The sequence below is a fragment of the Chiloscyllium plagiosum genome, chromosome 7 (assembly GCF_004010195.1).
Source record: "Chiloscyllium plagiosum isolate BGI_BamShark_2017 chromosome 7, ASM401019v2, whole genome shotgun sequence".
NCBI classification, from domain to species: domain Eukaryota; kingdom Metazoa; phylum Chordata; class Chondrichthyes; order Orectolobiformes; family Hemiscylliidae; genus Chiloscyllium; species Chiloscyllium plagiosum.
The window spans coordinates 66,961,382-66,988,776 of record NC_057716.1 but is presented as its reverse complement, the minus strand read 5'-3'; the positions used below and the strand labels follow the sequence as shown (position 1 = coordinate 66,988,776).

Here is a 27,395-nt window from a genome sequence, read left to right as displayed (position 1 = left end):
ACTCAGCACCGCCTTCCTAACCTGCAATCTTCTTCCTGACCTCTCCAGCCTATCACCCTCACCTTGACCTCCTTCCACCTATCGCATTTCCAACGCCCCTCCCCCAAGTCCCTCCTCTCTACCTTTTATCTTAGCCTGCTGGACACACTTTCCTCATTCCTGAAGAGGCTCATGCCCGAAACGTCGATTCTCCTGCTCCTTGGATGCTGCCTGACCTGCTGCGCTTTTCCAACAACACATTTTCAGCTCTGATATCCAGCGTCTGCAGTCCTCACTTTCTCCTCGAAATAAAATACTGTGCTTAACACACAAAGCATTTAATTCCAATAACTATACGTGGATCAAAAATCATCAATTTTTAAATCTACAATTCTAACAACATTTTTAAAAATTAATATTCCAACTTCATCTAATCACTACTTGGGGTGGTACAGGCACTAAGTTAAAAGTTATCCAATAGATGGTTGGATCCTATTAACCTATGGTCAATTGCTCTCAAATAATTTTAAAGGATAGTAGGTAGCTGCTTGAAAAAGGAGGAAATATTGAACAGCATCTCATGCAAGAAAGAGAACAGTAGTGGAGGGGGGGATAGTGTTGAGGAGGCTAATGGTTTCATATCTGCATTATAATCTTCTGAAAATGAGAACCAGTACTTGATAAATATGCTTTATGAGATTGTAGTAAACTGTTAGTATTGTGGAGTCAAATTATTTAAGCCAAAATTGGTAAATAGACTTTAAAAGCTATAAAACCACTTATTAAAATATTTTATTGTGATTGACATAAAATCAATTACAAAGTTGTACAATCTTTAAATCTCAAAAGGAAGTTTTAATAGCAAATCCACCTAACCACAATATTTTTGTGTTGACTATTGAGTTGATTTATTTTTAAAAGTTAAGCCATTAATATATGTGCACTAATCTCTATGAAAACATGCTGTTAATTACAATGACGTTCTAAAAGATTCTAGTGTTTCATTTTTGTGAAGCCAGACACGACAATGACCAAGTTATATTTTTGAAAACATTTATGCTAAAGTATTTCCTAGGGCATAAAATTTCAAATGTTTACAATGTAAACATTTAATTGAACTATTTTTACTGTTTAAATACTGCACTTACCTAGTGCAGTCAGTTCCAATGAACCTGAAATCTTAAGTTTGAACTGAATGACAAACATTAGTTACTTCATTTATTAGTGAAAATTAAGGTCAAAGATAAAATGCTGTGAAATTGTATTGACAAAAGGAATGTTCAAAGATTATTGTTGTAACATTAGTAAACACTAGTGATTTCACAAGTCCATATAAAAACTGCATTTGACTACGAATTAAAATACAAATATTAAAAACCACTTCCATTTTAAGTTTCACTTTTTAAAAAAAGTATCTTCAGTGATCAGTTTATATTGATAATTTTAAAATAAAGTAGTTATTCTTATCCTATAGTTGCAAAAACAAAAGGTTGTGTTTATAACATGGACTGCACTGAGCTCAAGTTACATATGTTCTGGGTGGTTCTGAAGACATGTGATGATATCTGCGACTGGTCTGCTCTTGTAGCAGATTTGATAAACTGCTGCAAATAGTGGAAATCTGTGGGGGGAGAAAAATACAAAAGTTGGTTGGAAACAATTTAATTTGAGATGGGACCATTCTACCCACACCTGGCAGTAGCAAATGAAGACCATGTGCATACACAAATAGCATACATATATTAGCACTAAACGGAGTTTCCTTTGGGTGCTCCGGTTTCCTCCCACAATCCAAATGTGCAGTTTATGTGGATTTGCCATGCTAAATTGCCCATATTGTCCAGGAATGTATAGGTTAGGTAGATTAGCAATGGGAAATGCAGGGTTACAGGGCTAGGGTACTGAGGTGAGTCTGGGTGGGATGCTCTTCGCAGAATCCGTGTGAACTTGTTGGGCCAAAGGGCCTGTTTCCATACTGTAGGGATTTTATGAAAAATACATTTTCATATTTCACAAATGAATACAGTGACTAAACTATTGAATTTATATCCAAGACAGTTTGAGTAACAACCGACTGGTGGGAATATGGCATCAAATTTTATTTAATATGGCTTCTGTAAAACACTTTGGGATGTTGTACTCCATTACATGGACGATATAAATGTGGTTGTTAATGTTATTCTTCAATACATGATATATTAACACATTCATTAAAGTAATAGGTAAATAAGCCAAATCATTAGTATTTAAAAGTATTTACTTGTCCACCAGATTTCTCTGTTTAAGAACACTGTACACCTCAGCAGAAGTCTGAGGACCTTGCAACTTCTGCCCATTGAGCATCTCTCCTTCCAATTCTTCAATGGCCTGGTTAAAATATAGATGCAAGATTATGGTATGATTATATGGCCTATATTCTGATTATTCAGCAAAGTCTAATTGCTGTCAACTACATTGTGCACAATATGGTGTATATTTAGATTTAACATTGCTAAAAAGTAAGCATGATATATACATGTATCTCAACCAAAAATGCAAACTAGAGTCAGTCTGCTTCACACAGCAAACATTGCAAGATGCTGCCAGATTTGCTGAGTTTCTCCGACTATTTCTGTTCTTGTTTCAGATTTCCAGCATCCACAATTCTTTGTTTTAATTTAGTGTCTATTGCACAGCAAGATTTATTTTTGTTCACTTAAACTGTAGAAAAGTAAGGAAGTTAAGATTAGACTTCAAATTCCACCCTTTTTGATTACTTTTCGTACTGTGTACAGAGGAACCTCGATTATTCGAATGAGATGGGTGGGCAGTATTTCGTTCAGGTAATTGTTTTGATGCCTCTCCTCTGTGGCTTGGAGTTTTCTGAAGTTTCCTTTTACCTTGGCTCTGCCTGCCTTGCTCCCTCTGTCAGCGTTTGTTTCTGAGCAGACACACACTTGTGTGTAAGGGACCTGCAACATTGCTGAAGCCTCGCCGCCCCCCCCCCAATCAGTCCAGTGGGATTGACACAGCGAGCACTTGCCAAGTCTTCTCCCTGTTCAGGAGACTAGGCAGTAGCACGCCATGCGCGAGCCCCTGCCTCCCTATCCACACCCACCACCCCTGCTTCCCCATCCAGCCCCTCCCACCCAATACCCTCTTCTGCCCTCAACCCCATCAAACTCTGCCCCCACCACGTCCCCGTCCCCTCCGGCTGGCCGGCCCGCCAGCCCCCATCTGTCCTGCCCCTCCTGTGCAACCCCACCCACATTTCCCCACCCCCTTCTGGGGCAGCTGGACTGAAAACCGACAGTAAGACTGCTACTGCCTTTTTGGCGGGGAGGGGGCGCTGAGTCACAAAATAGCGCACGCACACACACAACGTTTTGACAAGTTCCACCTTTGCCCTGTACAGGACAATGTTGGAGAGATTGTCTGGAGAAGGTTGGGGGGCAGACAGTTGGTGTTTAGGGTACACTCTGTGTACAACTCCAGGGAAAGTGTGGGGAGAGAGAGGGAGAGGGTGGGAGGTTAGTCATTTGGAGACAGTGCCTGGCTCCCATTGATGTCCAGGACTGTTCTCGGCAGCATTTCAGTAAGCTGGGTTCATTTGAAATCATTGTAAACAAGAAGCAATCGGTGTTGAAAACACTTCTATTTTGAGACCTTCAGATAATCGAAATTCAGATAATTAATTTTCAGTTAATCGAGGTTCCTCTGTAATTTATTATGATGTATGTAGTATTTGCCTTGTAAATCAATAAAGGTTTGACTTGCAAGGACTGTGTTACATTTTGGATGGTATGAATTTCCTTACTTTTCTCATGAAAAGCAAAACATTAAAATATGACTTCTTTATCCAATGTTGACTACTCAAGGACATGAAATATTTACGAACTTACTTTTCCAGTTTTCACAAATGCTTCTGCTACTTTTCTGTTGCGCCCTCCATAGCAAGTTGTAACAAGATCAGCAATTCCACAACTCTCCAGGAAGGTAGCTGATGTTACTGGTCCTTGACAAAATAATTTCGCAAAAGCTAACATTTCCATCAATCCCAAGCGGATAACTGCAGCTTTCGTATTGTCACCATAACCAAGCCCATCACAGAACCCTGCACCAACAGCTACAATATTCTGGGAATTAAAAGAATTACATAAAAGTGAGATTAAAATATGAAGTGGGCTTTGGAAAATTGTCGTTCAGGCTGAAATTCAAAATATTTCATATGGAATCAATTGAGTATGAAACCAAAGAAAGCAAGTATGAAATAGGCTTTAAAAAAAAACTTCACACCCCTACTTCCACTGGTCTCTCTCATTGATCTTATTAATAAATGCTCAAATTATAATTTTTGATCATTTTAAGAGGAGCCACAATTTCTGACTAGAAAGCAATAGATTTAATTTCAAGAATGCAAAATAAAACACTTTCTTCAATGCATGCACTATTTTTTGAGGGTAGCTAATAGTCTGTTAGAGCTTAGCATAGTGTAGTTCTGAACAGGTCAAAGCTTACAGGTGAGTTTGAATCATCAATACTTGTGATATATTCCCAGAAAAATGTTGAAAAATAAAACTAATCTGCACTAATAGGAGTAATGTTCCTATTAAAGATTTGGGTTAAGAGGCAGTGGAATGTTCATAGTTCTTAATACATTTCATCAATATTTTCTAACATATAGGAATGATTATGTATAACTTTAAACCTCAGCAGTTGTGGTAAACTAAGGATTCCAGATTTATTGCCTGTTAGATTCTCTGTCTGAATTTCCTTCTCAATCATTTGAGGAGAAAATTGAGTGGGATGCATAACAGATGATCAGTATGGCAGGTTGTGGCATGAATCTGTTGCTATATTTCAAAGTGATCCCTATTTTAATCAAATATAGTTCTGAACCAAATTCAGCTGGGCCTTCATTCAAAAATAATTAAATCAGCCAGTCTGACCTAACTTCACAAGGTCCAGTGACACAATAATATTATAAAGGACCTCACACACCTCTTACTCTACTGATGTGCCATGGAAATTGTCTTGACCTTCAGTTGGATAGATGTAATGTGTTATTAAAAAGTTCCTAAATCAAAAACAACATCTGACATGCTGACACAAATATTACCATGCATCTAATTGTTCTGTATTTATGCACATGCACACACATTTTCAACAATGCCAAATTGAAGTTTGAGTATTGTGTATATCAGTCTTTTCATTCATTTATCCACTACTTGTAGAAACCAAAATAGTTAGCAACATAATTTCCAAGCATTGCAAAAGACATTGTATTTGAAAAGAAGGACAGAGAATTGTCGGTGTACAAGACAAGAAGGGGAAACATTCACCAATTCCTTTAAATTATTGATAAAGCATGTGGGATTTTATTCAAGATAGCAATTATATTTACCAATGTAATATTTCCAGAGTCATTTTTTTGATTTTTAATAATATAAACAAACAAGTCAGTTAATTTAAAACGTCAATTGTATCTACACTAAATGAACTGCAGCGGTTCACGAAGACAGCTCACCACCATATTCTTGAAGGGAATTAGTGAAGCACATAAATGCTGGCCCGGAAAACAAAGGTTAGATCTCTGGAATGTATTTTTAAAAAGCTCTTCTTATTTTTTAAATTTTCATTCTAGCCTTCATATCCCTCCATGGTGTCCACCCCTCACTATCCTTGTAATCTCCTCCAATTCCACAACCCTGTAAGAAATCTGCACTCACTTAATTCTGATTTTACTTTTGGTAGCTTAGTGTTTAGCTGTCTCGACTTTAAGCCCCTGGAATTCACATCCTAAAGATCTTTACTACCTCTCCCTTTTTTTAAAAAACAATGCTCCTAACCATTGGGAGATCTGCCCTTATATTTCCACAGGTGGCTGGATATGAGATTCTGCTTTATAACACTCCTGTGAAGCAACCCGAGACATTATTGCTTTAAAATGTTACATGATTACAAATATTGTCAGTAATAAAGTCAACTTCTGGAAATTTAAAATGGGTGTATCTGAATTCAGTAAGCAGAAAACACAATTCTGATGTAAAATGTATTGATATTTCAACAAGGTTGAAAGATTTCATGATTTACATGAAAACAAATAAAGTATAGCTCTTATAATGCATGTGTGTAACATATCATCCAGATCTATTGATTAAAATGTGATAATCACTTACTTTCAATGCTCCGCATATTTCCACTGTGTCACACTCCTCTACTACAGTAATTCTGAAATTTGGGGTCTGCATTAACTCCTTAAGGATCTTTCCATGAGTTTTATTTTTGGATCCTGACAAATACATATAATTTTACTTTTAAAAAAAAATGTAAGTCACTTGTGAAAGTTCACTAAGCTTTTTGACAAAAGGTTTTAACAATGTATTGCAACATTCTTGCAATGTGATTACACCACAACCAGGATGTTGAAACAGTTTCTTTCTCATTTGAACAAAATTCTTTGTTGCACTTTGATCTTAATTTTTAAAGCAATTACCCATAATCATAATGAATAAAATATTCATTTGCACAGCAAATTTGCAGTTTTATAATATCACCTTTACGATAAAAGCTAAGCAACCAGATTATGTAAGTTCACGTTTTTTTAAAAAAAATTGGTGTTGAACTAGTAAAACAAAAGCTGGAAATGTAATTTAAATAAAATATTAAAGTATGGAGCAGCTAAGGCAGCATCTGTATAGGGTGGAATTTTATCTTTTGAAGAAAATCTGAAAAATGGGAAACTGCTTTTTTTTTTATTAATCAACTTTGCAATTGATTAATACTCTTTGCTCATTGACATTTGAGGGATGTATGCATAGCCCCCATGTATTATTCTATATTGAGACTTTGGTCTAGAAACTGAGCAAGAATTCACTGGGGAAAGACTAAGAAATAACTTCCATTGAATTCCACGAAAAAGGAGCATAAAGTCTATACATTAGCTTTCAAACATTGTTTTTAGGACAGAATTGCCTTTCAGTCACAATTGACTCCTAGTTTCAAGTGGCCACATATTTTCCCAAAATTACTCAGTAAAATCTAGCCACTAGGAAATTCTCTTTAGGTTGTTGGCCATGTCTCATTGTTGCTGTTTTCTTCAGCAGCAACATTAACAGTTTTGCCTCCCTCAGAATTGCTTGTCAGACTTCCTCATTGAAAGAGATGGGGTTGATCCATCTCCCTATCAGTTATGGAGCCACCTCATCATCAAGCTAGGTTATGTATAGCACAGCACTCCACTGCAGTTCGCTACAACTTTCTGTAGACCTTGTGGTATCCAGCTCAATTGCACTCAAGACCCTAGTTCCCCTTCTCTGATACTGATCAATGCTACATAGCTGGAATCCTCTGACCACAGGGTCTCTGCTACTGTTGGTGATTCAATCTTTAATCTTTGCAGTAAATTATATAAATAGATCTCTAACCCTTCCCATTTTTATTGCATATTTTCCTGAGACAATTTGTTTTGATGAGCATTGAGAGGATAATGGTCCATGTGTATTTTTGTTTAGATTCCTTCAACATTAATCCTCTTCCTAACCTACAATTATCCCCCCCCTTCCCCAATCACTGCAAATGGTCTTCTTTCCTCTAATGCCCCTCTGTCATGCTTTAATCTCCCCTGTCGGTGTGGCCCAACTCACAATGTCCCTTGGCCTTCTGGATCTTGACCCTGAGCCCATAACCATTCAGCTCCCCATTACCAAAATTAGCCTTACACTGCCTCTTATTCGAATTACCTGCTGCTTCACCCCATCAGCACATCTCATTGCATCATTCTGGTCTTCACTTCCTTTACGCAGCACCCAATTTTCTTTCTCCGCCTTACCCTTATCATAGTCGTTCTCCCCTCAGTGTCCCAATTGTTTACTTCCAATGTCCAAGTTGTTTCTGAAACCTCAAATCACCAGAACCCTGAAGTTTAATTCCATGCCATGGCTTCCAAGTGTTTATCTGTGAATGTTTTGTTGAGCCCCTTTTGTGATCAACCCCTCACACGTGCCAAGTTAGGTTTGCTAGCATCAGCAGGTGTGGCTCCCTCACTTATGCTGGCTGGGTGGGCCAAATATAACCAAGGTATTTATTTGATTAAATGGTTATGAAAATCAAAGCTATTGAAAAGGACTGCATTCACCAGAGTTTCCAGGAAAATAAAATTATTCCTCCAGGTACATACCTCATAAATGGCCAGGTTTGTGAACATATATTTTTCCTCACTTTTGAGAGACAAGATTGTGACTTTGGACATAATTCCAATGGGCTGGGTTAATTAATGGTAATTCATGGCATGCTTATGAATGCAAAAGAGATTCCCAAACATTTCAGTGGGGAACACCTGCATTTTCTGAGATCTTAATCCTAAAAACTTTAACCCAATGGCAGGAATTTAAATTTTAGCCTTTGACCCAATGAATTGCCCTCTTCCACCTTTTCAAATGCCCCAGGTAAGTCCTGAACTTCCTTCTCACTGTTGCAATGCTATGACTGTTCTTCAGAGCTAAGGTGGGCATGTACTGGTTTTCAACCAGTAGGCAACTGAAGAAAGGGCGTAAGCATTTCCCTCCAGAAGTGACCTGACGAATATTTCCAGGATTTTCTGTTTTTAATATATATTTACCATTTTAATTGCGACAAAAAGTAGCAAAATAGTGAGAAAAAAAAACACAAAAATCACAATTCTACATAAAGAGACTGACCAAGATTAATTCACTGATTACTACTAGGTTTTGGAAGAAACAGATGGTTGATTGCCACTTATGTTGAAAGATGACTCCAGGTTCAATCGCACTTTTTTTCCCATAACAGTGTTTGTAATGCTGCTAACATCCAGCAACTCGAAGTGCTGTAATTCATATACTACAGAGAAAATCACCAATGATTCTGAAAGAATGTCACATTGATTTTATAGTTAGAAATCAGCTTATCAGTTCTATTAGATTCTTAAGTTGGTGGTGCCAGCAAGGAGGCAGTGTTCAGGATCCTGGGTCCATCTGTTCCAGGCTGGCTGGTTCCTCCCATACTTCCTTACCCTTTTTGTCTCATTTCTTTTTCTTCATCATCATTTTCATGTCAGCAGTGACAGAGAAGGTGACACCACTGAGAAGAGTGGCCTGGAGCGGGACTCCTGGTTGTCAATCAGGTGGCAGTGGAGACCCCAACTCCAGGTATCGAAGGGAGTGTGGGTCCAGCATGGTACCTGCATTGGCACACTGTCAGCAAGGTGGGCCCAGTGACAAAAATGTGGCACCTGAAGAGGGGCAACTTCAACATTGGTGGATCTGGTACTGGTAGAAGGGTGGAAGCACGCGTGTCATTGGTCAGCTGGCTCAGGACCCATGGCAGAGGTGGTAGAATGAAAATGTACTCTTTCAGCTGTATTTTTCTATTCTTAAACAATTCAAAATGGTGCCAGATTGTTGCAACAGTTGAAACTGATCACTGTATTTTACGGTGTTGCTCATACTAGAGTATAAGTGACAATAAATCATCATAAAGTATCATTCAGACACAATGCAAGTAAATTAGTGTTTTATATTTAAGTTTTGTTTTTAAAAAAAATTAGAAGAACATCAAAAGCACTCATGTTTCTTACCAATTGTTGTCTCACAGAATTTTTCATCTGCTACTTCTTTAGCAATGTTGGCACCCATCAGTACAGACATTTCAATCCCAAGTTTCTCACGAATTATATGTGATATTAGCTTAAGACCATCAGGACCTTCATCAATTCCCTAAGAATTAAATATAAAAATAACCTCAGTCCAGTTTATTCAAAATTATTAACTTATAGAAATAGCCTTAAATAGTGGGCAAATTATGGGAACATCACTACCATCTCCAAGCCACTCCCCACCCGACCTGGAAATATAACACTGTTCCTTACGGTTGTTGGGTCAAAATCCTAGGTACTGTGGGTCTACCTACTGCAGTGATTCAAGAAGATAGCTCACCACCACCTTTTCAAGGGCAGCTCGGGACAGGCAATAAATGCTGATCAGGCAACAATGCCATGTCCCACAATAAATAATTATTTTTAAACCTCATACATAGGAATTAGGAGCAAGCATAGCCCCCCAAGTCTTCTTCGCTATTCAACACAATCATGATTACTCTTCCATCTCAACTTCATTTTTCCATCCTTTCATTATACCTCTTGATTCCCTTGGTGTCCAAAAGTATATTGATCTCTGCATTTGGAGTCAACAGCTAAATAGCCATAGCTCTGTGGATGGAGAATTCCGAGGATTCAGGACTCTTAGTAAGAAAGAGCTCTTCATCCTAGACCTAAATGGCCAACCCATGGTCGATTAATTAACACAGATCAGAAGGCATGGGAAGAAGAATATACGTGTCATTGTTGCCAGTGAATTCGAAGAATTAGTTTAAGAGGAGTTTCTCCAGAATTCCAAAAATAATTCTGCATCTAAGCTTTCCAACCTAGTTTTGTAATATTGATTGGAAGCAGAGCCTCATGGGAAGACAGTAGAGCAACAATGGCACAAGTTTCTGGATGTAATTGAGGACACAGCACAGAAGTTCATTCCAAAGAAAAGAAAGGTTATCTGGAGAGGGGTTAGACAGCCATGGCTGGCAAAGGAAGTCAGGAAATGTATCAAAGAAAAAGAGAGAGAGCCTATAAAGTGATCAAGAGCACTGAGAAATCAGAAGATTGGTATTCTTTGTTTTTGTAGCCTTCCCAAAGAAAGAAATAAGGAAGGAGAGGATCAAATATGAAGTTAAACTAGCCAGTAATATTAGAAATGATAGTATAAGGAAATAGCTGAAGTAGTACTTTATGTCAGTCTTCACAGTGGAAGACACGAGTAATATCCCAACAATTAAGGACAGTCGGGGGCAGAGTTGACTATGGTAGCCATTACAAAAGGAAAAGTGCCAGAAAAGCTAAAAAAAGGTCTTTAAAAAAAAAAGAAAAACAAAACAAAAAAAAAATCAATAAATCTCCTGGCCCCAATGGGCTACATCCTAGAATTCTGAGGGAGGTGGCTGAGGAAATAGCGGAGGCGCTGACTGATCTTTCAAAAATCACAAGTCAGGGAAAGTCCCAGATGATTGGGAAATCACTGTTGTAGCCTCCTTGATCAAGGAAAGATCAAGACAAAAGATGGAAAATTATAGGCCGATTAGCCTAACCTCGGTTGGAGGTAAAATTCTGGAATCCATCGATAAGGATGAGATTTCTAAATTCTTGGAAGTGCAGGGTCGGATTAGAACAAGTCAGCATGGATTTAGTAAGGGAAGGTCATGCCTGACAAATGTGTTAGAATTCTTTGAAGAGGTAAAAAGTAGGTTAGACCAGGGAAACCCAATGGATGTCATCTAGCTAGACTTCCAAAAGGCCTTTGATAAGGTGCCTCATGGGAGGCTGCTGAGTAAGGAGAGGGCCCATGGTGTTCGAGGTGAGCTACATGCATGGATTGGGGATTGGCTGTCTGACAGAAGGCAGAGAGTTGGGATAAAAGGTTTTTTGTTGGAATGGCAGCTGGTGACAAGTGGGGTTCCCCAGGGTTCAGTGTTGGGGCCGCAGCTGTTCACTTTATATACTAATGATCTTGATGAAGGGACAGGGCATTCCAGCAAAGTTCGCCAATGATTCGAAGCTAGGCAGACAAGCAGGTGATACTGAAGAGGTGGGGAGCTGCAGAAAGATTTAGACAATTTAGGAGAGTGGAGATTAGAGTGATGAAGGCCTCTTGTCCGAAACATCAATTTTCCTGCTCCTTGGATGCTGTCTGGCCTGCTGTGCTTTTCCAGCACCACTCTAATCTGGACTCGGATTTCCAGCATCTGCAGTCCCTACTTTCACCAAGTTTAGGAGAATGGTCCAGGAAATGGCTGATGAAATTCAACATGAGCAATTGCAAGGTGTTATACTTTGAAAAAAGGAATATAGGCATGGACTATTTTTTAAAAACGGTGACAAAATTCATAAAGCCAAAATAAAAAAGGTATCCAGGATTCTCTAACGGTTGATTGCAGATTGAGTCCGTGATTAAGAAAGCAAATGTAATGTTGTCATTTATCTCAAGAGGGTTGGAATATAAATGCACCGATATGCTTCTGAGACTTTATAAAGCTCTAGTTAGGCCCCACTTAAAATACGGTGTCCAATTTTAGGCCCCACACCTCAGGAAGGACATACTGGCACTGGAGCGTGTCCAGCGGAGATTCACACGATGATCCCTGGAATGGTATGCCGAACACATGATGATCGACTGAGGATCCTCTGATTGTATTCATTAGAGTTGAGAAGGTTGAGGGGAGAGCTACAGAAACTTACAAGATAATGCATGGCTTAGAAAGGGTGAATGCTGGGAAGTTGTTTCCATTAGGCAGGAAGACTAGGACCCATAGGCACAGCCTTAGAATTAGAGGCAGTCAATTTCTTCAGCCAGCGAGTGGTAGGCCTGTGAAATTCAGTGGAGGCTGGGATGTTAAATGTCTTCAAGGCAGAGATTGATAAATTCTTGATCTTGCAAGGAATTAAGGGCTACAGGGAGAATGCAATTAAGTGGAATTGAAACACCCATCAGCCAGATTAAATGGTGGAGTGGACTCGATGGGCTGAATGGCCATGCTTCCTCTATGTCTTATGGTCTTAATATTAGAAAAATCTCATGAGCATGTCCACGGCCATTGTCTACTCTACCCCATGTATTCACCAATGCACCTACTGTATACTCATTCTCTACAGAACAGCCATTGATATGCCCTTCTTTTCCACCAAATATCCCAGGGAATTCACTGTGTGGAGGTTTAATCTTCAACAGTTAACTTAGCTCAACTGCTTGTACTTTCACCTTACTAGAGTACTTTGAACTGATGCTGGAGTACAATACTGAATGATACTGCACATTTGAATTCCTGTATCATTAAGATAAGGAAAACCTTTGAAATATTGGTAGCAGTGCAGATGTCGCTGCAAAGAAAATCAAGCTGCACATGAGCCATGTGGACCTTTTGTGATTACAGGCATTGTTTCAAGTACTGGGCGTATGTTTTTCTCAAAGTCTTTATTCCTTTATCGCATCCTTAAAAGGGCAAAATTAGCAACTATCAAAAGCATCTTAGCTGGGGACATTTAAAAAAAGATTAACATAACACATGGATTTCACTACAGTCATGTACATTTTCTAATGGGAACAGTAAATTGGCCACTATGTAGACATATAGCAATAAACTCTTTTGCTGTATTAGAGCAGTACTGCAAGTGCATTTAAGTATGGGGATTAGTGATTTCATGACAGTTTTTGTTCAGAACAGTACAGAAGAAAGAAAATGATTTATTAAAAGAAATGTTTAGATCTAGAATTTTTTTCAAATACATAATCAAATTTGCGATAACCAGAGTTCTAGTTATGACACATTGTGAAATGACATATGTTATCTCATGTAATTATAAATAACACTTTGTCCTAAGGTAAAAGATTAACGTTAAATATAGCATGTTGCAATGCCTGTTAAACAGTTGGTGTCTTTAGTTTCTGTACTTTCATTTGAAAAATAATGACTTCAGCAGGCCTAACAGAAAATAAATTTACAAGTAGTTTCTTAGACATTCTACAATAGCAAAACAAAATACAATTAGGCTCAGTAAATTATTAAAAATTTAGCAGGACAGATATTAATGCAATAGAATAGTATTAATAAATTACAACGAGTCAATTCATTTTGAGTTCATTAAACTTACTACAAGTGATTTTTAACTTTGTTGAAACAAAGATCACAACACCAGGTTGTAGTCCAACAGGTTTAATTGGAAGCACACGAGCTTTCGGAGCGACACTCCTTCATCAGGAGATAGTGGAGGGCTCGATAGATAGTAGAGCCCCCCACTATCACCTGATGAAGGAGTGTCACTCCGAAAGCTAGTGTGCTTCCAATTAAACCTGTTGGACTACAACCTGGTGTGTGATTTTTAAACTTTGTACACCCCAGTCCAACAGCGGCATCTCCAAATCATGACTTTGTTGAAACAGTCAGACATAAACCACACATTGTGGTTTCTTAAAGTATATATTTTGGTATAAACACTTGCTGCATAACTTGCAAGGATTATTTTAGAAATTATTGTAAATGCCAATATTCTACACTCATGAAGAAGGGAGCCATCTGGAAGTTCAAGGAGAATATTGTCTAAACTATGTTTGAAAAAGAGTAATAAAAAGGGATAAAATAAACTAACAGCATTGGGCTATAAGAAACCAAAATCCCAAATCTGGAATCTCAATTCTTTGCATTCACTGAATTCTCAAATTTTACCTTTATCAGCGAGATTCCAATTGCACCCGGCTTCACACGATTTTTCATTTCATCGCAAAGTCGTCCAATAAATTGATGGGGTAAAACAAAGACAAATATATCTGCCCCATCTGATGCTTCAGTGATGTCTGGTACAGCAATCTGTAAAACAGGAAATCATTTGCAAACAAATAAAACATGGAAAATAGGGGAAGAAGTAACTAATTCAGCCCTTTGAACCTGCTCCACCATTCAATATGATCATGATTGGCCATCCAAACTAGTACCCTGTTCCTGCTTTCTCCTGATAAAATAGAAACAGAACCACAGAAATGATACAGTACAGAAGGCGGCCAATCAGTTCATCTTGTCCATGCTGACCCAAAGATATCCAAAGCCCTTCCTAATCCCCTCTCCCTGTATATGGCCCACAGCCCTGCAGCTTACAGCAATAAGGTGTAGATCCAGGTACTTTGAAAGTGTTTAAGGTCACTTCCACCAGCACTAATTCAGGCAGCAAATTCCAGACACCCACCACCCTCTACATAAAAGTAGATTTCCTGACATTCCCTCTAATCCTTCTGCCACTTAGTACAAAAAACAGATACAAGCTATCTGCCAAAGAAAATGATCCTCTTCTTTATCTCTATCCCTCAGTTTTGTATACCTCAACCATGTCACCCCTCAGCCTTCTCTGTTCTAAAGAAAACACCACCAATTTCTCTAATTTCGCCTCAGCAAGAATTCTCTAGTGCCAGCAATATTCTCAAATCTCCTTTGCATTCTCTCCAGAGCAATTACGTCCTTCCTGTAATGTTCCTTCCAGAGCTGCATACAATACTTCAGTTGTGGTATCCAAGGATTGTTTAAATGCCTGCCAATGTAGTTAACTCAGTCATATTAAAGGCATTTAAACAATCCTTGGATAAGCAGATGGATGATAATGGGATATTTGGGGGGGGTTGGGCTTAGATTAGTTCACAGGTTGGCACAACATCAAGGGCCGAAGGGTCTGTTCTGCATTGTATTGCTCTATGTTGTCTCAGTGTTTTGTATGGTATAATCATTATATCCCTACTTTGTATTCTATACCTCGGCCAATGAAGAAGAGCATTCCATATGCCTTCTTTACCTTATATATCTGTACCACTACCTTTATGGAACTGTGCACTTGCACACCAAGATCTCTCACTTCATCTACCCCTCAGTACATTCCCATTTATTGTGTATTCCTTTTACTGTTTGACCTCCTGAAATGCATTACCTCATATTTATCAGAGTTGAAATCCATTTACCACTTTCCTGCCTACGGCAACAACCCATCATTTTGGAGCTTACACCTATCCTATACACCATTCACTATATGACCTATTTTTGTATTATCTGCAAATTTCCTAATTGTGCCCCCACATTCAAGTCCAAATCATTAATCTATAAAACAAATAGCATGGGCCTGGAACAACAAGCCCTGCAGTACACCCCTTGAAACAACTTTCCATTTGCAAAGGCAGCCATCAACCATTACACACTGTTTCCTGTTACTGGGCCAACTTTGATCCAATTTAACACATTATCCTGTATCTCATTGGGTTTTACTTTTTCACTATATCCTTTGATTCCTTTAGCCCCAAGAACTATATCCAACTCCTTCTTGAGTACATTCTATGTTTTGGCCTCAAAAGATGCAGATGCTGGAATCCAAAGTAGACAGGCAGAAGGCTGGAAGAACAGAGCAAACATCAAGAGGAGGAGATGTCGACATTTCAGGTGTAACCCTTCTCTGCAGATACTGCACTTTCTGTGGCATAGAATTCCACAGGCTCACCACTCTATGGATAAGGAAATTTCTCCTAACCTCAGACCTAAATGGCCTACACTGCATCTTTAGACTGTGGACCTTAGTTCTGGGCTACCCTTCGTTTATCCTGTCTAGTCCTGTTTGAATTTTAAGTTTCAAATGAGATGTCCCCCTATTCTTCTAAACTCCTATGAATATAGTTCTGATCGATCCATTCTTTCTTCACATGTCATTCCTATCATCCCAGGAATCAGTCCGGTAATACCAAAAATAATTTAACAAGTTGAAGTTATATTGACGGACTGTTGTAAAAGGAATCTGTAAAGTCTTGGTATAGACCTGTGAGTGAACCATCAAACAAACTAACATCTATTAGAATAAAGTAAAATACATTATAAATTTGCATTTTGGGGTTCTAGAAGTTAATTGGGTTTGTTTTGCAATCTGTGAAATTCTGACAAGGCAGATGAGGCCATCACACATTATTACCCAATTAATCAGAACAGTAACTGTTTGCCACCTATACAGTCTTGCAAGGTCTTTGGAGACCACTGCTATCAGAAAGTTTATCATCTCAATATGGTGTATAGCTACAAAGCAAAGAACACTGATACTTATTGCAGAAATTATTATTTGATGCTGCAGCTCTGGGCCAGATGCCTTCTGCAACAATCTAAAATTAATCCCACTACACATCTCTATTCCATCCCTATATTTCCATCTGCTCTAAATATTTATGACAATAAAACACATGGGAAAAGTAAGTTGCAATGAAGAAATTTAAAAATTGCAAATAGATATGGATAGGTTGGGTGAATGGGCCAAAATCTGGCAAATGAAGTTTAACAAGAGTAAATGTGAGGTTTTCCGTTTCGGTTGGAAATTGGGAAGGAAATTTGAGTGCTTTGGTGCAGAGGGATCTGTGTGTTCTCATGCACGAATTGCAGAAAATTAATATTTAGGTACAGCAGATAATAAAAAAGTCCAAAATGAATTTTGGCTAATATTGCTAAAGAAATAGATTATGAAATTATTGCTGCAAATGTAAAATGTATTAATGAGACTGTACCTGGAGTATTGCATAAAATTTAGTCCTCTTACTTGAGAATGAAAGTCATTGCACTGGGGGAAGTTCATTAAAGATTTACTTGAACGGTTCGAGAGATGAAGTGCTTTTCTGATGAAGAAAGATCAACAGCACAAGCCTAAACACTCTAGAATTTAGGAATGGGAGGTGATCTAATTGAGGTATATATTAAACAGACAACGTAGATGTATAAAGGACATTTCCTCAGGTCTGGCAATTTAGAATGTGAGACCATGATTTTAGGATAGGGTAGGAGATTTAAAACAGAGAGAGATGAGGAGAAATACTTCTCTTAAAGGATCATAAATCTGTGGAATTCACAATCCCAGAGAATGGTAGATGCCAGGAGACATTTTTTTTTTTAAAATTAGTAATGGGTTAAAGGGAGTAGGCAGGAAAATGGAGGTTGAGGCCAGGATGAGATCAGTCATGATCATAAACAAGCTCAAGGAGCTGAATTTCCTACAACTGCTCCTAGTTCTAGTGTTATAATGTTATATTCTTATGTTATCCAGTCATCCTTTAAAAGATGCCCCAACCATTCCTCTGGCAAAGCATTCCAGGTTCCACTAAGTCCATGTGTGAACACTTTGGGGTGGCATGATAGCTCACTGTGCCAGGGAGCTGGGTTCAATTCCAGCCTTGTGCGACTGTCTGTATGGAGTTTGCACATTCTCCCAGTATCTGCATGGGTTTTCTCTGGTTTCCTCCCATAATCCAAAGATATGCAGGTTAGATGAATTGGCCACGCTAAATTGCCCAAAGTGCTCAAGGATGAGCAGGTTAAGTGCATTAGTCATGGGTAAATATAGAGTAATAGGGTAGGGGAATGGGTCTGATAGGGATACCCTTAGGAGGGTCAGTGTGGACTAGTAGGGCCAAAATGGTCGGTTTCCACACTGTAGGGACTCTACAATATATCTATGATGATTTCTCTTAACTACTCTCCTCCTTTGAGTAATAATTTTAAATTGGTCATCTTTTGTCACTAATCCATCAACCAAAACAAATAATAATTTCATATTGCTTTACTTGCATGTTCCATGTTCCTATTTTATAAGCCCTCAAATTTTACTGATGTAATTTGAGGCTCAAGCAAACAACACTCATTCCTTCTCAGGATTGTGCGCTTGAAATTCAGGTTTCTCCAGAATTTCCTTCAATATGTTTGTATCTAGGATATGACTCCATTTCTTGCTTGTAACTATACTAAACAGTTTTTAAATTTACAAAAAAGGTTTATTACTGCATGCTTTTTAATAACCAGGAAGAGTTCATTTATCTAGCGTCAAAGAACTATTTACCACAATGCATTACTGTGCTTCCAGATTATCTTGCTCAATTTAAATTCTCCAGTGGAAAGGAAGTGCAGACAGATGGATAATTGAGCAATCGTCGCAAAAGCAGAAATAGTAATAGTATGACAATATGGTCAAATAATGAGCTTGGAATCAAATATGCAAACAATGTGGTTTAGTCTCAAAATCAGTAACAAGCTGAAAGTGTGGTGCTGGAAAAGCACAGCAGGTCAGGCAGCATCCGAAGAACGGGAGAATCGACGTTTCCTGTGTAAAGCCTTTCCTGACGAAGGCTTTATGCCCAAAACGTCAATTCTCCTGCTCCTCGGATGCTGTCTCACTCAACTCTGATCTCCAGTCCTCACTTTCTACCTGTAGATTTAAGTTTACAAAAGTAGAAAGATTACAGAGACCATGACGACATACCTTTCCACCTAGAGAATGGTGGGAGTCTAGAAATTGCTACATTGTTTTGTTGTGCAAGCAGTAACTCAGCTTATTTAAAAAAGGTACCTAATATAGTACATGAAGTGCTGTAATTTGCAAAGCTATGGACAGAGTGCTGGAAGGTGGGTTTGGAATGGGAAGCTTAATTTTTTTCCTCAGTCGACACAAACACAATGGATTGAATTGCCTCCTTTTGCATCATAACTTTCAAATGGTCCTATTTCCTAAAACACACAACTTGATACTGTGGTGTAAACGTTTCATAGCTTTAACTAATTAACTTGAAAAATTATAATCTTGTTTATGTTCCAAGTTTTTCAGCACAAATTGTCTTGTCAATCTTAATGTTATATCCCTGATTGTTACTCTGACTTTACTGTGTATCACCACAGGTAATAAAGAAATAAAACATTCATCGGTCTGTACCCTAAAAGGTATAAGAGACTATTTAATGTATCCACCTTGAATACAATACAAAGGTTATAGTCCAATACGTTTATTTGGAAGCACTAGCTTTTGGAGTGCCGCTCCTTCTTCAGGTGATTGTGAAGCAGGATCATAGGACACAGAATTTATAGCAAAAGATTACAGTGTCATGCAAGTAAAATGATATATTTAACAAACCTCGATTGCTGTTAAGTCTGTGTCATCTTTCAGAATGGGTTACAGGTTTCAGTTCATTAGTATGAAAATCCCAGAACTTTAAGTCACATTCTTAAGATAACTCAAGGTTTTAATACATAAAAAAACTCAGCTCAGAATGCCTTAAAGGTGTGCGGTCAGGATCTGTCTGTATCCCAATCTATTTCCAAAGTGGAATTTAGAAAATATTGACACACACAGTCTCATACACATGCTCTCCCTCATATACACACACACACACACAAAACCCTTCCACTCACATGCACCCTCTCACAGGCTTTTACCCCATCACACTCACACAGAAAAAACACTCACATGCACTCACACACTCTCTCTTGCACATGCAAACAAATTCACCCAATAGACTTGTGTATTTGCAGAATTATATTTACAGATACATTCTATTTTGCTCAAAAAATACACAATCTGCAGGTAGTCAATCCATATAATATTTTCTAAATTCCACTTTGGAAATAGATCCAGTCTGAGTCAAGATTGGGATACAGACAGACTCTGGCCTCACACCTTTAAGGCATTGTCTGAGCTGAGATGTTATCTTTTTTAAGAAAATAAAAGCTTAACATGATGAGAATGTGACTTAAACGAAATTCTGAGATTTACATATCAATGAACCAAAACCTGTAACCCATTCTAAAAGATGAATGACTTAACAACAATCGAGGTTTGTTAAAATGTATCATTTTACTTGCATGACACTAATCTTTTGCTATAAATTCTGTGTCGTATGGTCCTACTTCATAACCACCTGAAGAAAAAGAGCGGTGCTCCGAAAGCTAGTGCTTCCAAATAAACCTGTTGGACTATAACCTCGTGTTGTGAGATTTTTAACGTTGTCCACCCAAGTCCAACACTGGCTCCTCCACAGCTTGAAGTTCAATGCAGCTGGGCAGCAATCATTAAGATATGATTGTGACATCTTTAGAAGAGTAACATTGAGAATATATCAGTTTCACAGAGGGCTACATTACCATAAAGACAGAAAAATAACAAGTAAAATTTTACAATTTTTGTGCAATGTTTCTTGAATGCAAATCTTTGACTTACCACATTTTCTGGAAGCTTATAGCCTGGCAAATACTTCACATTTTCATGGTCTGTGTTTATTATATCTGTGAGTTTTCTACCATTTATTATTTCTTCATAAACCCACATTTTCACAGTAGAATCAAACTGGGTTGACTTTCTGACATTTTGGCCAATAATTTTTGCAATAGCAGAACCCCTGAAAGAGACAGGCAGAAGTCAGTTAGAAATTGTTAAAAAATATTTCTTTCCTACTAAGCAAAACTGAATTTCCACAATCATCCTTGCATCACTTGCTCGTGTTCACCTACTCTGACATTTTAACTTAGGGTGTTAATTATATAGTGTCATGGAGAATGTGGAACCAAATAATTCACAGCATACATAGGAGCCAGAGTCCTATACTCCTTAATATCTAAAGAAACTCCAGCAATAAACCCCAGTAGCCGGGCAGCACTTGCTTCCAACTCTTCAGATTTAATGGTGGCTCGTGGATTTAATAGGATTCACAAGTCTCCAGTCCTTCCCAAATGCTGCTTAGCAAAACCCTTTGCAGGCTTTGCCTCTGGTCTCACTGAAACATGCAGGAGGAAGCAGGGGATGGGAGAGTAGTCCTTTTATTCACAGGCACTCAGTACCTGATCAAGGGACCATGCATCAAGAAAGTGGTAGGCATCTGAAAACCAACCCTTTGCTCTTGATTTGAAAAACCCCATCATTGCCCCTTCTAGCAAGTGATCAATACTGACATGGTCCTGTAGGAGATGTATACGTGATATTCTAGGACAAGAACAGGACTGAAGGATTTGTTCCTTATCAGAAGGCGAGGGAGAACATGCTAATAAAGGTTGACTGAATTAAACAGATGAAAATATTTCATTATTTTGTATTGCTATTTGTAGCATTCCCTGAAGGATCCTCAGTGTGACAATCATTAAGATATTTTTCCCTTTCCTTTCTGACTCTAAATTAGTCAATACCTAAATTTCTTTCTTCATCTTGCTATGGTTTCATTGAGAAGAGGCTACAGTTATGCCAGGCACACAAAAGGATAGTTTTGCCAAGGCTCTTTTAACCAACCAGGTAGTGAAAGATTGTCCTTTCATTTGCCACTCTCTTACAGGCCAATGCCTAATTCTAGCACTTGTCTGTTGATATTTTTGTTGTGAATCTCTCAGTGGAATCATTATTTATGACAAAAAGCATTCTTCTTCCAGAAAGAAAGCAGTTTTCCTTATCCTGTCTGGTAAAGTGCTTGAATCTTAACTACCCTCTGAAATGGTCAAGCAGGCTACTCAGTTCAAGAGCAACTAGCGATGGACAATAAATGCTGGCCTTGCCAGTGATGCCTAAATCCCTGGAAGAACTAAGAAGAAATAATTCACAAGCTAGCTAGTCACAGGACTTTCTTCCTTAAAGAGCTCAAGGGCTTGTCAAATTGGTCTTGCTTTTAGGCTGGCGTCCAGTCTTTTGGAAGAGATTGGATAGGAGGCAAGTAGTAGAACAGGGAGGCTACTGTGTAGTTGCAAACATAGAAGAACAGGTTGCTTAAGTGCTCTCCACAATTTAATTGCCTAATTTAGAGATTGAGAGGTGTTTCAGCAGGCCAAAGCATAAGGAAGTAAGTGTATTACAAGAGAGATCACTTAGCTGGCAGCAGGGTGCAGATTGTGGACAGTGGCCCTCATTGCAGAGTACAGGGATAACAGCCCATGGCATTAAAGGTAGTTTATTGATATGGATAGAGAATTTGCTAATGGAGAGGGGGTAAGAGGTTCTTTTTCAAGTTGGTGACCTGTAACCAATGGGGTTACAGCACAGAAACGGACCCTTCAGTCCAACCAGTCTATGCTGAACTAAACTAAGAACAAACGAAACTAACCCCATTTGCCTGCTCCTGGCCCATATCCTTTCCTTTTCATGTATCTATCCAAATATCTTTTAAGCATTAGAATTGTATACACATCCACAACTTCTTCAGGAAGTTCATTCCATCTACGAACCACACTAAAAATAAAATTGCCCTTCATATCTTTTTTAAAAATGTCTCTCCTCTCACCTGAAAAATGTACCCCCTAGTCTTGAAATCCCCCATCCTATGGAAAAGACTACTACCATTAACTCTATCTAGACCCCATATTACTTTATAAACTTCCATAGGGTTGCCTCTCAACATCCTACGCTCCAGTGAAGGAAGTCCCAGCCTTTCTTTATAACTCAAACTTTCCATATCCAGTAACATCTCTTCTGAACCCTCTCCAGCTTGATAATATCCTTTCTATACCTGGGTGACCAGAACCAACATTCCAGGAGAGGTCACACCAATGTCCTGTACAACCTCAACCTGACTTCCCAACTCCTGTACTCCAAGGATAGCAAGTGTACTAAACACCTTTTTAACCACCCTGTCTATATGAGCAAACTTCAAAGAATAATGTACCTGTATCCTTAGGACTCTGATCTACAACACTATCAAGGCCCTACCATTAATTGTCTAAGCCCACCCTTGTTTGTTGTACCAAAATGCAATACCTCGCATGTATCCAGATTGAACTCCATCTGCCATTCTTCACCCCATTGACCCATTTGATCACTATCCCTTTGTAATCTGAGAAAACCCTTTCTCATTGCCTACAATGCTACCTATTTTAGTGTCATCCGCAAACTTACTGACCATGCCTTCTATATTCTCATTCAAAACATTTATATAAATAACAAACAAAAGAGGACCCAGAACCGATCCCTGTGGAACACCGCTGATGATGGCCCTCCTCTCGGTAAAAACAAACCTCTACCTTTACTCGGAATCCTGCCATTAGAGTAAGGAAGTGAATTTGCAGTCAACACAAAAACAAGTGGAAATGGAGGTTGCGATCAGGATATGAACAATTTACAGAAAGTTATTTATAAGTAAAATAAATGGGGAAAAAATTGGCAAGTGGAATATAATGTGGGAAAATGTGAAGTTGTTACTTTTGGAAGGGAGAACGAAATAACAGAGTATTATTTAAACAGGGAAAATCTGAAAGAAGCTTCAACACAAAGGGACGGTGTATGAAACACAGAACGCCAGCAGAGAGGAGCAGCAGGCAATCCGAAGGCTAATGGAATGTAGTCCTTATTTCAAAGAGGGTGGAGTACAAGTCTCAAGAGGTCTTATTACAACTATACAAGGTGCCACTCAGAAGACATTTGAAGTACTGTAGGCAGTTTTGGTCTCCTTAAGATTAGACCATAAGATATGGGAGCAGAAAATAAGCCATTTGGCCCATCAAGTCTGCTCCACCATTCAATCATGGCTGATACATTTCTCAAGTCCATTCTCCTGCCTTCTCCCTGTAACCTTTGATCCCCTTAACAATCAAGAATCTATTTGTCTCTGTCTTAAATATACTCAATGACCTGGCCTCCACAACATTCAGTGGCAACGAATTCCTTGGATTCACCACTCTGCTGAAAAACTTTCTCCTCATGTCCGTTCTAAAGAGTCTCCCCTTTACTCCAGACTGTGCCCTCGGGTCCTGGTCTCTCCTAATAAATGGAAATATCTTCCAAACATCCACTTTACCCAAGCCTTTCAGTATTCTGTAAGTTTCAATTAGATCCCCCCCGAATTCTCCTAAACTCCATTGAATATAGATCCAGAATCCTCAAACGTTCATCATATGTCAAGCCTTTCATTCCTGGAATCATTCTCGTGAACTCAAACATTTCAGGGAACATCTTTGGGACACACACACTAAACAAACCCACCGCCCTGTGGCCGACCACTTCAACACACTTCTGACTCTGCCAAGGACATGCGAGTCTTGAGCCTCTTCTGCCACCAAATCCAAGCCACCCGACGCCTGGAGGAAGAACATCTCAGCTTCCACCACTGGGATCCTCCAACCACATGGCATCAACAATTTCACCAGTTTTCTCATTGCCCCTGCGCCCACCTCATCCCAAATCCAACCCTCCAATTCAGCACCACCCTCTTGAACTGCCCTGCCTGTCCATCTTTCTTTCCACCAATCCGCACCACCCTCCCCTCCAACCTATCACCACCACACCCTACTTTCATCTAAATAACACCTTCCTACCTATCTTTCCCCCAGCCCCACCCCCACCCGCCCATTTATCTCTCAGCCACCTTCCCACCCACATCCCCGATGAAGGGAATATGCCCAAAATGTCGATTCTCCTGTTCCTTGGCTGCTGCCTGACCTGCTGTGCATTCCAGCGCCATACTTTCTGACTCTGATTGCCAGCACCTGCAGTCCTCACTTTTTCCTACTAAGAATCATAGTCATACAGCATGGAAACAAACCCTACAGTCTAACTCATCCATGCTAACCATGTTCCCAAACTAATCTAGTCTCACTTGCCTACTTTTGGCCCACGTCCCTCTAAACATTTCCATTCATGTACCTATCCTAATGTTTTTAAAGTGTTTTAACTGTACTTGTACCTGTACCCACCCTTTCCTCTGGCAGCTCATTCCACATACAACTCACCCTCTGTGAGAAAAGGTTGTCCTGGTTGTACTTGAGCCAATGTGATTTAGGATGTTTGGGTTTTTGATGGATGAGGGGATCCTCTGTCCATACCACATCTGTAAATTGTTCCTCACTCCTGCAGTCTACCCACTTTTCTCCATCAGTTATACTACTGCTGACATCAGGGACACTACCACCTTTCAGAGCTTTAGGAATGCAGAGACAAAGACAACACCGACACCTGCAGCTCTTAGTAGTATATCATTGTGGAAATATTTCTCCCTATTTGCTTTCTCTATACCCCTCATAACTTTGAAATACCTCAAATCAGGACCCCCTACCCCTAAGCCTCTCAGTCTGCTGTGCTCTAAGGAAAACAACCCCATCCTATCTAGTCTCACTTCATAGGTCAGGGAGGAGAGAGTGGAGTGCTATCACCTTCATCCCCTCCCCCATTGTACTCCATGTTACTTTCTCCCCACCCCCACCCTCCTCTAGCTTATCTCTCCACGCTTCAGGCTCACTGCCTTTATTCCTGATGAAGGGCTTTTGCCCGAAATGTCAATTTCGAAGTTCCTTGGATGCTGCCTGAACTACTGTGCTCTTCCAGCACCACTAATCCAGAATCTGGTTTCCAGCATCTGCAGTCATTGTTTTTACCTTGTTAAATTACTCCAGCCCAGGCACAATCCTGGTGAATCTTTTCTGCATTCTCTAGTGCACTCACATTCTTTCTACGACGTGACAGCCAAAACTGCAGATTGTACTCCAACTGTGTTCTAACTAATAAAGGTATATAGCTCCATCATTACCTCCTTGATCTTGTAAAGACAAGTATCAATGCTGACTACATGGATGCACTATTCTTCCAAAGTGCTCTCATACACCTTCTTAACCTTATCTACCTGACCTGCTGCCTTCAAAGGTCCCTCTGATCGGCTGTCCTTTCGAGGGTCCTTCATCGTAAGGTGAGGCAATGGTGTTGTGGTATTATCATTGGACTGTTAACCCAGAGACCGGTTAGCACTGCTGCCTCACAGCGCCAGAGACCAGAGTTCAATTCCCACCTCAGGCAACTGACTGTGTGGAGTTTGCACATTCTCCCCGTGTCTGCGTGGGTTTCCTCCGGGTGCTCCGGTTTCCTCCCACAGTCCAAAAATGTGCAGGTTAAGTGAAATGGCCATGCTAAATTGCCCGTAGTGTTAGGTGAAGTGGTAAACGTAGGGGAACGGGTCTGGGGGGGGTTGCTCTTCAGAGGGTCGTGGACTTGTTGGGCCAAAGGACCTGTTTCCACACTAAGTAATCTAATCTAATCATTTTGGGGACCTGGGTAAGAACCCCACCATGGCAGATAGTGGAATTTGAATTACTATAATCTGGAATTAAGAATCTAATGATAAACACAAATCTATTGTTGATTGTTGGGAGCAGGTATCCCACTTGGTTCACTAATGTCCCTTAGGGAAGGTAACGGTCATCCTTACTTGGTCTGGCCTTTATGTGACTCCAGACCCACAACAATGTGGTTGACTCTTTACTGCCCTCTGGGCAATTAGGACGGGCAAATAAATGCTGCTGCTTAGCCAGTGACACTCTAATCCCATAAATGAATGAACATAAAAAATAACGCCCTCACCTTGTTAGTCCCAAAATGCAACGCCTCACACTTGCCAGGATTAAATTCCATTTGCCAATGATCAGCCCATCTATAGATTTTTTGTTAGTTTAACGCTTTCTTCCTCGCTATTTACCACACCGTTTTTGTGTGGTCTTTTAATGAAAATAGTTTCTCCTGATCTCCCGTTGCCAGAAAACCTCATCAACATTGAGATTAAAAAGAAACTTTTTAGACACATTAGCAGAATTCTTTTTCAAAAACAAAAACCTGAGTGATAAAAGAGGGGCAATGCCTGTAAATAGGAATTATGTATTTGTGACTGGATCTTCACCAAGAAAGTAGCGCTGCCGACAATTCGTGGTCCAGTGTCTTTGGTATTACTAGTTACTTGACATTCAGCTTTTTTAAAGTTCCCTGTTGAATCTTCCAACAGCATTGGAGTCTTTCACGCTTTCAGGCTGCACTCAGCTACTCGAGATGGTAGTGGATTTACATTCTCCCATTATTGGTCACCAGATCCTTGAGTTAAAAAGGAATCCGCCCATTTAAACCATATTGCTAGTACTTACAGTGTCCAAAAGGAACAAACTAATCTCGCATTCAACATACCAGTTGCCGGATCCGACTATGCAGATCTTCTTGAGAGCAGACATGTTATGGTATTGTTATACCAGACAAGTTACGATGAGATTAGTTTCACCTGCCCTTTGGACTGTTTCTAGTTCCACACGGAGAGATTAATTAGAACTGGTGTAACTTC

At 39.4% G+C, this 27,395-nt stretch overlaps 1 protein-coding gene across 1 annotated transcript; it reads right to left on the bottom strand.

Annotated features, from left to right (window-relative positions):
* Window positions 1-752: 752 nt before the first annotated feature.
* Window positions 753-27,395, bottom strand: LOC122551672 (glycerol-3-phosphate dehydrogenase [NAD(+)], cytoplasmic-like). Its single transcript, XM_043693975.1, has 8 exons — window positions 27,245-27,395; window positions 20,558-20,735; window positions 14,242-14,382; window positions 9,554-9,692; window positions 6,138-6,250; window positions 3,861-4,094; window positions 2,240-2,346; window positions 753-1,600 (listed from the first exon to the last, which is right to left on the bottom strand). Exons 1-8 carry the CDS (start codon window positions 27,286-27,288, stop codon window positions 1,504-1,506), a joined length of 1,053 nt encoding a protein of 350 aa, XP_043549910.1. The 5' UTR covers window positions 27,289-27,395; the 3' UTR covers window positions 753-1,503.